The 12,703-nt window shown below is 41.8% G+C and overlaps 1 protein-coding gene across 1 annotated transcript in view; it reads right to left on the reverse strand.

The window, feature by feature from the left end:
• LGR4 (leucine rich repeat containing G protein-coupled receptor 4) overlaps positions 1-12,703 on the reverse strand; it is a 74,698-nt gene that overhangs the window by 14,889 nt on the left and 47,106 nt on the right. The window contains exons 4-6 of the mRNA XM_069965772.1: positions 11,549-11,620; positions 1,786-2,001; positions 813-884 (exon numbers count right to left, since the gene is read on the reverse strand). Coding sequence (XP_069821873.1) covers positions 813-884; positions 1,786-2,001; positions 11,549-11,620 — 360 coding nt within the window. The remainder of the gene's footprint in view (positions 1-812; positions 885-1,785; positions 2,002-11,548; positions 11,621-12,703) is intronic.

The raw sequence follows: 12,703 nt of genomic DNA on the forward strand, positions 1-12,703 counted from the left end.
ATAAGGGGAAGGAAATATAGATACGCTTATGTTTAACAAGTCAAGAGGAACAAATGTGTTTCAGCTTGACTTGTAACACATCTGATACAGTGGAATTGCAGCTCTGAGAAGCAGACATGTTGACGGGATAGGCAAGAGCTTATAGTCGGGGGAAGTCACATGGTGCTCATATAGCAACATCATATTCCGTGACACTGTAGAGATTGATACTATTCACATTAGTCTTTGTCCCCAGCTGAGCTTACATTCTTACTTTTCTATCTCACAAGCTTGCATTTCAGGGGCGATTTAATACAGTGTATTCATACTTTGCAATGGAGTTGTAGCCAGTGTGTACAAGACTATCTTGCACCGCAGGAAGTTGCAGAAGGACAGATAGTTACCTACATAGTCCTGCCCTATTCCTCATTATCGGGTGCAGGAGACATATAAAGCTAAATAAAATCTCATTATGTTTCTACACGCGAGAGGAAAACTGGAGTTCTGAGAATCTCACGCCTCACTAACCAAAGTGATGGTAAAACATCTTACTGGCTATGGCCTCCCTAGCATATTCCAAGAAATGTTTTCTAAGACGTCGACTATTTCTTCCCCCTCACAATATAAAGAGAATGCTAAAGTAAAGGCTCTTGTGATGAAACTCGTCCCTGGAGTGCCATACCCTGAAGTAACAGATCTAAAATGAAAGAAGTATGTCCGGACACAATATGCAACCATGCTCCTGTCATGCCAGCAGTGCCTTAATCCCAGGAAAAGAATAAGGTGATAGATAAATATTGTAGAGGGACAGGTTAAGCAGTGCGGATACTCACAGCGCCTCCAGACTGTCCAGGCCATCAAAGCAGTGCAGGGCCAGGGTTTTAATTTTATTGTTGTGAAGGTGTCTGAAAATAAGAAACATCTGGATGAAGAAAACAACCAAGACAAGGAAATACTTGTTTCCTCAATATACACAGATCAGACGTAATATTAAAACCTAATGTTATGGAGGTTCCCCTCCAAAATAACTCTGACCCCTATGGACTCTACAAGACCTCTTAAATAGTGGTGAGCACAACGCAAGAATAGCACAAGACATTGTAGAGATGTTCTGACCCTTCTGCCTAGCCACCACAATTTGGCCCTTGTCAAGGTCACTCCAATGGGGAACGGCGCCAGACCGCTTAGCAATAATTTGTATATACTCTCAGGCTATGTTCACACTACATATTTTTTCGTAAAACTACGGCCGTGATTATTATGAAAAAATATGTTACCTTGCAGTCTATGGGATCCCGGCCGGAGTGTATACACATAGTATATGCTCCGCACGAGATCCCTAGCGGCACCACAAACAATTGACATGTCAGTTTTCTGCGGCCGCTATTCATTGAATAGCGGCCACAGAAAACCCTGTCAGTGCACACTGTGGAGGGAGCGGCTCCGGCCGCTCGCTCTATAGTGTGCAGTGGTGGGTTCTGATGCGGGCGCACATGGATGCCTCCGCTTCAGAACTCTGCGGCGCTACAGATCATCTGGCTGGTACTGCAGTACCGGCCGGGATGATCTTTTCAGAGACCGGCCGTTCCGTGACCAGGCCGGGTCACAGAACAGCCGATCTCTTACGTAATGTAAACATAGCCTCAATATGTAAGAGTGTACATATACATACACACACAGACACAGTTATGTAAGCATCAACAACCTTAGTAGACATTCTGCCTCTTTGGTATACATGAAGACAATTGTAGATTTTAATATGACTAGATCAGATTAGTAATTCATGCCGCTGTTTAGAGTACTTACAACACAACCAGGCTGGAGAGATTGGAGAAGGCATAATCTGGTATGTGAGTGATTTTGTTCAGGGCCAGTGTCAAAGCCTGAAGGGATGGGAGATTGCCGAGTGGGCGAACAGGCACCTCTATTAAGCTGTTATCATCCAGCCATAGATGCCTGAGCTGCACAAGACCCTCGAAGCTGTCATCTGGCACTGTGACAATGTGGTTTGCATCTAGTCGCCTGCAAGAGAGACATTGAATTGATCAGTACAGTGTTGACTTCATGACACAGATAGACACAAGGACAGCTATAGCTGATCCCCAATGTAGGGATCTTGTAAACAATCCCACAGCTGTCAATTTTATGGGCCTCGTAAGATGCAGCGTTGAAAATGCAATGGTATCATTATTATCTGTGTGACCAGTAAGTGACCAATAACAGGCAATAGGTGGATGCTACAAACAATAACTTTTTGTTATATAAAATTCTCAGCACTTTTCTTGGATACGTGTATAGGCATAAGAACATGTACAATAGGTGTGTGTACTGTCCAGAGATTACATCAGTGGCGCTGTATTGTTCTGCTTCCATGTGAATGTGCTTGGTCACCATGCACTGCAGTTTTAATACCGTGATCTAGAGTCCATCGGTGCCAGATACGTTTACTGCCCACTTATTCAGAACAGAAGAAATGAATAGGACCTTTTCATTAACAGCCCCTTCACAGCAGTGCTCTGCGACTTCTGGCTATCCAGCTGCTCAAACTCCCAGCATGACCTGAAAGCCAGTAGCTGGGAGTTGGAGTTCCACCATGGGCTGGAGAAGATATTTTTTAATCACTTAAATGTAGTTTTTTCTTATTCCACAAAATATAATGAAAGTCACTGGTAAGTCTTTTTTTTTTCTATAATAAAAATTTAAACAAGTCTAAAATTGTAGATTTGTAGATTGTAAGCCCTTGCAGGCAGGGTCCTCTCTCCCTAAATACTAGTCTGTCATTTACTTCGGCGATAATCAGAGCAAACGATTGTAGTAATGATCGTAACTAATGCTACGTTTACACGGAGCGATAATTCGCCCAATCATTTAACGATTTTGAAGCAACAATTTGGTTTTTATAACGATCAGCGTTTAGACAGAGAAAGATCGTTAGAAAAATTGTTATTGCGATCGTTTTTAAGATTACTTAAGCCTATGTCACACATAGGGTGAACCTTTGAAAGACTGTTTACACGAAGCGATCTGCAAAGTTTTAGCGAACGACCAACGACGATTTGAGAACATGTTGTAAGATCACAATGAACGATTTCTCACTCGTCGCTTGATCATTTGCTGTGTTTACACGGAACAATTATTGCTCCAATGCAGTCGTTATCGCGAAAAATTCAAACGATAATCTTTCCGTGTAAATTCGAAATATAATTGTTCCGTGTAAACGCAGCATAACATCTGATCCCAGCAAATGATGTGGAATTTCACTGAATAATTAACGAACAACTAATGAGTAGCACAAAGAAAAAGTGATAAAAGTGGTGGCTTCCCTGGCGCAGTCTATCTGGACCAGGAGTCTGATGTCTGGATCACTTTCTTTGGGCTAATCTTGCTGGCGGAACTCCTGGCTGAGTTACCAGAAGGTGGCGGGCTGCAATCCCACTGCAATTTTAAGCTCTGAATAGTGTTGTACCTAATTCAGCACGACCACATCAGATGAGCGTGCATACTGTGTACTTGCATTTGCGGCTCCCTCAGAGTTTCATTTTCCTGCACATGCAGTGCTTATTGCTTTTTTCTTTCATCTATTCGAACAAATAATGATGATTTTGGTGTCAGCACCAAATCAACGATCAACGCCACATGAACAATTTCTTGTTGGTCATTTGATCGTTGTTCGCATTTACACAAAGCAATTATCGTTTAAATTTGAATGCTATAACAATTTTTCGCATTATAATTGCCACATGTAATCGGCCCTATGTCTTCCGAACAGGGCGATGGCTTGTCTCCCTGAGAACAAAGAAATCAGGTATGCTGAAATCCAACATGAGTCTATGATTCGCTGCCCCTGTCATAAGGACCCCCCCCCCCCAATTTAAATAAGAAAGTCAGATGATCCGGCTAAAGGCCCTATTCCACCAACAGATCTGACGACAGATTATCTGTCAAGGATTTGAAGCCAAACCCAGGAACAGACTATAAACAGAGAACAGGTCATAAAGTAAAGACTGGATTTCTCCTCTTTTCAAATCCACTCCTGGGTTTGGCTTCAAATCTTTGGCAGATAATCGGTCGTCAGATCTGTTGGTGGAATAGGGCCTTAAATCAGTGGGCTTCGCCAACTTTATTCTAACATGTTTTAGTTTAGTCCTAGCTTTAGTATAAAAGGGTCGCCATACACCTTAAATAAAATTGGGCGATTGGGTTGCAGCAAAATTGTCCGATTTTACTTGCTAAGTGACAAACGCAGCCTACTGGAGGAGCTCCTGCAGGTGAATTGCCAAAATGTTATAAAACCATAGCATTTGCAGTGGTTATGTGATAATTATGACTGCACAATATAAATACACCCTCAGGGTACATTTACACACACTGTTTGAAGGCAGCATCAAAGTTGTAGCAATCACCTAAATACAATTTATACCGCAAACACGGTATGTGTTAATGGACCCTTAAAGTGTCAGTGTAATATCAAAAAAGCTTTTGAAATGTCAGACAGACACGTAAAAAGTTTTGATTGCTAGGAATCTGAGTGTTCACACCCTGACTAATCTGTTGATATTACCGCCATAAGCACATGGTAGCGTGCATCACTTTTTCTGGCTCTCCATCTAGGTGCACTGGGAAAGCTATATAAGTCCATGGGTCCAAACCAGTGCAGCTGGATGGAGATCATGACCAGCGAGTCCTACTCATCTGAATGGGCTTATTCTGACGGCAAGCACAACAGATTTTCTGATCAGACGGCCGGGACAGTCAGATATTTCTGCCATGAGTGAATCCCTAACCCAGTGCAGCTTGTTGCAAAAAGACCAATAAATCTGTTTTCGACAGCATCACTTATTAACTTCAAAGAAGCTTCCTCCAAACATATACATGTATCAGACAGCGTTCTGCCCTGGCGTTTCCCCTCTGCTTCACAACAAGCTGTTTGTGCGTGTTTTGGAGCCTAAATAACATCAATGGAGCAATGTCTAAACCATCGTCATTCAGCGGAGATCACAGCAATGTTTATAACAAAGGGCTAAGCTCTAAGCCAGCGCCCCACCTAGGCTATCACGTTACACTGGAGGTTTTAATTAATCCTCAGTTACGGGATACTTTGAACTGGGAATTGATGAAGTTGTGCTTGAGAACAAAGCGCATGGGAGCGTGCAAAGGGTTAAGATGGAAACTTTGGCCGATGCCCCTGTGGCAGAACCTAGGCTGCACTTAAATTGACAGGCTCCCTCCTGGTTAAACAGAAAACACCTGCACTTTTCTGTCAGGTTAGTGATGAATGGCTGCGCTGCCCGAACATTAAGCTTCTCAAAACAAAGCGCCCTGAGATCATTTACAGATCTCCAATCTTTCGTCTTTCTGAGTTACTGTCAGCTGAGAAATGAAGATGGAACGGACAACAGTTGCAATTTCATTCCTTTCAAAAAGAAAAACAAAAGCTGATGACTGTGCGCATTATCCGTCCTGTCGCCGGGACCACATGAAATCTGGGGAACAGCTGTAGACATGTTGGTTTTTCCTCTTTGTCTGAGGTAAATTGAAGTTTCACCTCCGGTTGAACAGTTGTCATCCATCTTACCCGGAGTGTAAAAAAAGTGATGATTTATGTGTTTGGGCCCCCCAAAAATATTTGTTTTGTTTGCAAGCTCCTGAGGTGAAAGGTGAGAACAGACATCTTTTCTGGCCAACAAGGCAGAGTTTGGCGGCTCTGTTTGGGTCCTCCATCCAGTTAAATAGTTGATAAGTTTGCGGGGATCCACTTCAACCTATAAGCCTACTGTGCTGAACCCTAAAGGGTACTATTCCACGGAGTGTTTTTTTTTTAAATTTTTGTTTAATTGTTTAATCAATAATTAACGATCTCAAACGACCAATATGGCGAACGACCTGAAATCGTTTGCCCAATTACACGGAACGATGATTGTTACTTATGATCATTCTTGTGGTTGTCCTGTTGCTACTGCGAACGACCGAACAATGTCTTATTCCATGCAAACGAATTCTCGTTGGTCATTTAATCATTGACTGCTATTAGACTAAATGATTATCATTCAAATCCAAACTATCTAACAATTATTAGAACAATAATCATCCTGTGTAATAGGGCCCTAAGAGGTAGACACGATTTGCCCTATACAATGGGGGGGGGGGGGGGGGGAATCCTTCCCAACTCAATCACAGAATCCATCCTACCAGACAAAAAAAAAAAAAAATGCATGTCCACATGAATTCTGCCAAATTAACACCATAAATCTGGTGGACCCAATAAGAGTTATTGGTCAGCCCGGTATACTTCATACCAGCCGGCAGGGTGACATTTGCCATGTCAAAAGTTATTGATCCCACAGGGTCTCACTGCTGGGATCAGGAGATATAGCTGGGGAAAGGACACAGCAGCAGCGCAACCCACTCCTTGGATGCCTGCTCTGCCCGTCTAGGTAGACTCATTGAAAATACACTCGTTCTTTGCTCTCATAAAGAGGATACCATTTAGAAATGCTAATTCCCCTCCTATCAATCCTGCCGTCACTTTGACAGGTTGCTTGAAGGCTTCTGAACGTGTCAGAATTATTTTTACAAGCCAAGATAGATCTTCTGAAAATACACTGTTGATGCAGAGCCATGACCTGAGAGCCGACTCCCCTTACGTAATGACACCTGCATGCCTCTTACTCAATGCAAATAAATAATCCTGAATTGATGAATCATTTCTGCCTTCACGAGAGAAAGGAGTATTTAAACAGAGGTGCATTAAAATATCTCAGGATACAAAAGGCCCGAGGCTCCGTCAAAAAGCAACGAGAAAATACCTGTCCCTCTTTGTCCTCTTATTCCAGATTCATCAACCTCCCCAGAAGATCAAAAGGAGGATTCTCCGGTTGGATAAACTCGTCAAAAGTCAACAAAATGCTTTTACTATAGACAATCACAATGCTGCTCAATGGCCTAATGGTAACACTGTAAGTTGGAAGTGGTAGGATTGGATGTCTACTAGAGATGAGCGAACCTCGAGCATGCTCGAGGTTCGCTCATCTCTAAAGTCTACCTATAGTCCAGAAACAACTATGTCCAAGAACTCTGCCATCAATTCCATCAGGGATAACTATCTAAATTTACAATGTGTTAGGCCAGGTTCACACTAAGTTTCCCCATCCATTTAACTTTTTCAGTATGTTTAATGTTATTGTACAGAAAAACATGGTCAACCATGTTTTTGTGTACATTAAAAAAAAAAAAAAAAAAAGAAAACTTTTTTTTTTTTTATAATGTAGGTCAGTTAAAATGGATTCTGCAGCATGGTATACAAATGCATACGTTTTCTTTTCCTTTAAACGGACAGAAAAAATGCAGTGTGGCTTAGTCCATTAACTAAAGTCAACTGATCTATTCTCCAGAAAGTAAATGAAAAAAGAGAAAAAACAAAACAAAACAAAAACACACACACACACAACGCCAGATGTTTTGTCATCAAGATGCCATCAGTTTGTAGTGGGCATTGACACTGTAGAACCTATAGAAACACTAAATTTTCAATTATTTACCAGGCGGTTGCAGCTACTAAACCTGGTGGACCCAATAAGAGTAGTTGGGGTCTGCCCAGTATGCTTGATACCAGCCGGTAGGTAGTAAGGAAGTTCCCCACCCTATTCACTGGATTGCAGAAAGCCCTGAGACAAAGTTGAGGTGTGCTTAACGTAACACCTCACCTGAAACACAATTTCTTATTACAGGGTCTCTATTTGCGGCTATCTTTAGCAAAGACATGTTATAGGGTATGTAAATGTTGCCAAGTACCAAGCCCCATTCACCTCATACTTTTGCCTTCTAACAAATGACATGTCAGGGTTGAAAGGTATCTCCCTGTAATGGCCTCCAGATTCATATGCCATCTGCACCCAGAAGGGGGCGCTAGTGATGTAACTGTCCATATATGAACACTTACACCCCTAAAGTTTTCACAGGGAAGCAGTCAATCTTCCTCTTCTCCCGAGTGCCCTACAGGTGGTACTGCTGACAGCCACTCCACAATCCTTCTGATACAAAAGATATATTTGGGAGGCTATCGGCAGGTCTCCAGATAAATTACTGCTGACAGTGACAAAATTTAGTCACTAATTCCTATGGATCTCATTTGTGTTATTCTGCCATAATGTATTTACTTTGCTCCCCGAAAAAACAAGAAGAGTTAAATGAAAGTGAGATTTCGGTCATTTCCATTGTGTATTCAACGGTTGTTACTTGGCAGGAGGCTCAGTAGCTGTGCAAACATCAAGACCTCTAGGAGGATTTGGTTTAGATCAGACAACCTGGTAGGTCTGGTGGAACACGACCCAATGTGCCAAACCTACCAACTTAAAATTGGCTCGACATCGCCTTCGCTAAAATAAAAACAGTGCCTCATACTAAACAAAAGCACCTTTCAACAGTGCACGTTCTGGTAGGATACCAAGGATGTCAAGGTGTTTGGACAGGAAAAGAGCATGAAAAGACTGGGTATCCGCTTAGTATAAGCCATGTATAAGCTCAGCATAGCACCCTTTCTTTTCATACCTCACAGATTTTAATCACAGAAAATCTATGAAAAGCTCTAGGCAGTGCTATATCCCTTCTTAAAGATGCAAAAGAGTCCGCAGAAGCTCACTTAAGAGTGTGAAGTTCATTTAAGAGGTTTGAAACACAGGACTAGCCAAATATCCCTCTAGGAAAGGACCTAGCCAAAGCACAAAGCGATTGTCAGCCATATTTGGCGATTATCAGCCATTATGGCAGATAATCGATTTTTTTTTATAATAAAAGGCAACAATCAGCCGACATGCAGGATATTGGCTGATCATTGTCTTTTAACGTCATTCAACAATAGCAGCGATCTGCTGCGGTCGCTCTGAGCAATAGAAGCTGCGGCAGCAGCAGACCGCCACTATCTGCCCGTCTTGCAGCTCCACGCAAAACCCTGCATGCTTGTAATTCCGTCCGTACGTATAATATATATATATATTATATATATACATATATATACACACACTCCAGAGTGAATGATCATAAATTGCCTTTGTATCCATATACTGTGAAAGTGTTTACACTGAAAAACTTAAAGTGGCACTATCAGCAGGTTCAGGCCAGTGAACCTGCTGATATAAGCCAGCCGCTATTTACCTCAGGATTCCCAGGGCCGTACATCTTATTGCTGTGGGGTCCGGTATAGCGGCGTTTTCATATAATTCCCGATATGCTAATGAGCTGGTTCAAAGCGTTTGAGGCGTTCCCCATGTTCCTGGAGCACCCGCTCGGCCGCCCTAGCCTGCCGGCCGACCCACTATGCATATTCATATATGTATAGCTAGGCCACTTTTTACGGTGCATGGGAAGGAAGCAGCCTGTAACAAGCGGCCTAGCTATGCATATATGAGTATGCATAGTGGGCAGACGGAGGGGGCAGGCTAGGGCTGCCGAGTAGGTGCTCTGATACCATGGGGAACACCCCAAATGCTCTGAACCAGCTTGTTAGCATTTTGGGAATTATATGAAAATGCCGCTATACTGGACCCCACAGCAATACGGTGTACAGCTCCGGAATCCTGAGGTAAATAGCGGCTGGCTCATATCAGCAGGTTCACTGGCCTGAACCTGCTGATAGTGCCGCTTTAAACGTTTAACAATGATTTTGAGGTCAGCTGAAGAGATGCGATCAACAGCATACAAAAATTTTTTCCTTGTTTGTTGACATGTTTACCCCAGAAGATTAATCCTCTGCATTGTAACAATTTTAACATTTTTTGCATGATAATCGGCCCGTGTAAAAGGCCCTTAAGAATATGACAAGGGAAATAGCAAAGCAAGGTATCCATCCACAGACTGCTGTTTCAGGGTGTTATCCCTCAACAGTGTGGAGTAGGATTCTGGCTGGGCAGGAGCAATGCCTAGTAGATCAACACGGCAAAACAAATCACTGATCTTGGGGAGACCAGACAAAGAAGACACTGTAGGCAGCTTCTTAAAGATGGCAGTCCAAGAGGGAGATCCTACTCAGTGACTGATGGTTCACTCATGCACAAGCCATCAATTATTTAGTAAGATCACCCATTGGACTCCTAAACCAAGATGGAGTCTATGTTTAAAGGTAAAGGTAATCTGTCATAACTTCCATGTTGCAATCAGGGTGGTCTCATTGGCTTTTGCCTGCCCCAGCAGCCTTGTTTGACAGATTTCCCCCCCATACACAGAGATCGATCAATCAATTAGGCTTGTGAAGCACCACCCCCCAATGAATTCGGGCAGCATGAATTTGATGACAGGTTTCCTTTAAGTGGCTAAAACATAAGTTATACTAACCTATTTTTCCACAAATGCATGTCAAAACACAAAGCTCAAATGTGACATATTAAAGACTACACAGATCTTTTAATGTCCTATGAACTGTATATCAGAATGGAGATAGACAGTAAAAAGGGCCTTAAAATATGGACAACTCCAAGGAACCAGGCATCGGACAGGCAACCATTAAAGCAGCTTAATGGCTTATTCAGCAAGGACCTAGCAACCCTAAACCTACAATGCCACCCTATTATAGGGAAAAATAAATGCATTTACTTTAATGGTATCTACCCACTTGTACTTCTGATAAAAGGAAGTGTGTATAGAAGGCGTCATAATTTATAAGCCACTATGTAATATATATTTCTACCCACAGCTGCCATTTCCAGTATTTCTGACCCGGGCTGTAGACGATCCTGAACACACACAGCAATGATCACTGTGGGGATACCAAAATAGATCTTTGCATAGATTAAATTATAGTGTTTGGTCGGGCTAGAAACCTCACAAGCATCTTCCATACTTCAAATGTACATTCTAAAATGGGAAAGGGCACCAGTCCACGACCGTCATAACATTTATTTATTCTACGGCAACCTAAATCCAGTCTTCTGCAGCTGTACACAGTGTTATTTGTGCAACCACACCGACAACCAACCCTTTGCACAACACACTGTTTCCATAGCAAAGAGACGGACGTCTAATTCATGATAGTTAAAAAGGGGACTGTAAAATTAAGCATCTTCATAGAGCGGTGCTGCTTCCTTACGGGTTATCCATGTCAAATTTGTAATTGGTGGTGTCTAGACGTTGCAGTATAATTTTAGCATTGGATTTAACACCATCTGTTCCTGATATATAGAAGAGTCTGATATATATTAAAAAGAAATAAAAATTATTTTCTTTGCACATCATTATCATCAATCTGCAATAACATACCAGGAGGTGAAAAAGTTCTACGGTCTTATATGTTTAACAAATCTATAGCAACAGAATCTGTCAAAGTGTCTCAATTCTTTTATTGTATGAATATACAGAAAAAACACACACGCACACTAAAAAGACAGATAGTGGATGCTAGGTTGATTTTTCCCCACTATGGTAATTAATGTACATCACCATATATCTATGCAACACCCTAAACCGTGACAGATGAAATGTGAACAAATTCTATTACATCTGTAAAAATTTCTAGAATGAAAAAAAATAAAATTAAAAAAAAAAAAAAAAAGGAAACCGCCAAAATCATAAAGCCACTTACAGTGACTGAAGGGATCCCAGGACCTTTAAAGCCTCGCTCGGAACAGTCTTCAGCTGGTTGTTCTGAAGAGTCCTACAATAATAGAAAAAAAATAACCATGTGAGGGATAATTATTGATTATTACAGCAATGCCGACTAATTGGGGGGGAAGGGGGTGGGGGTGTTGATCTCAAGTATCACAAAGGCTTTTAGGTTGTTTTTAACCATGATAAGAAACCAGAGGGCCGATGTCCAGTATCTCTCAAATGACAGTTGACAGTGTCTTTAAATGACCTCATCTTCTGCAGCCTCTAAATAACATCTGAATGAACAGCTATTAGGCTTCTCTGCCCACAAAATCTACGAGAAGTTTACTAAAGGCCCTATTACGCGAAACGATTATCGGCCATTTTCTGACGATAAACAGCTTGTGTAATAGAAGGCAACGATCAGCCGACATGAACGATGTCGGCTGATTGTTGAAAGACAAATAACTAATAGCAGTGATCCTTTTGGTAGGGAATCACTGCCATACAATGACTCCATATAGGAGTGTATTACAGAGGTATTTCTGTGCAGAATAACGCATGATAACGAGTGGTAAGCAGACCTTGAGCACACAGTGGATCGTCTGAACCAGAGCATGCAGCATTTGATTACCAGTGGCTGAAGAAGTTGGATGCAGCGCTAATGGTACTTTTACACGGAGCGATAATTCGCCTGATCGCGCGATTAACGATTTTGAATGAACAATGTTTTTTTTTTTATAATGATCAGCGTTTAGACGGAACGATATATCGTACGGAAAAATCGTTATGCGATCGTTTAAGCCTCACACATAGGTGAAATCGTTGAATGACTGTTTACACTGAATGATCTGCGAAGTTTTTGCAAACGATCAACGATGATTTGAGAACATGTTGAAAGATCAAAATGAACGATTTCTCGCTCGTCGCTTGATCGTTCGCTGCGTTTACACGTACGATTATTGTTTGAATTTGATCGTTATCGTGCAAATTCGAACGATAAATTGTTCCGTGTAAAAAGACCATAAGGCTGACTGGATTTCCGGGACTCCTAGGGCTGCATCCAACTTCTTCAACCAGCATTAATCAAATACCGCATGCTCTGGTTCAGATGATCCAGAGTGTGTTTCAGGTTGGCTCATTTCTAATA

This window comes from Dendropsophus ebraccatus, chromosome 4 (genome assembly GCF_027789765.1).
Source record: "Dendropsophus ebraccatus isolate aDenEbr1 chromosome 4, aDenEbr1.pat, whole genome shotgun sequence".
NCBI classification, from domain to species: domain Eukaryota; kingdom Metazoa; phylum Chordata; class Amphibia; order Anura; family Hylidae; genus Dendropsophus; species Dendropsophus ebraccatus.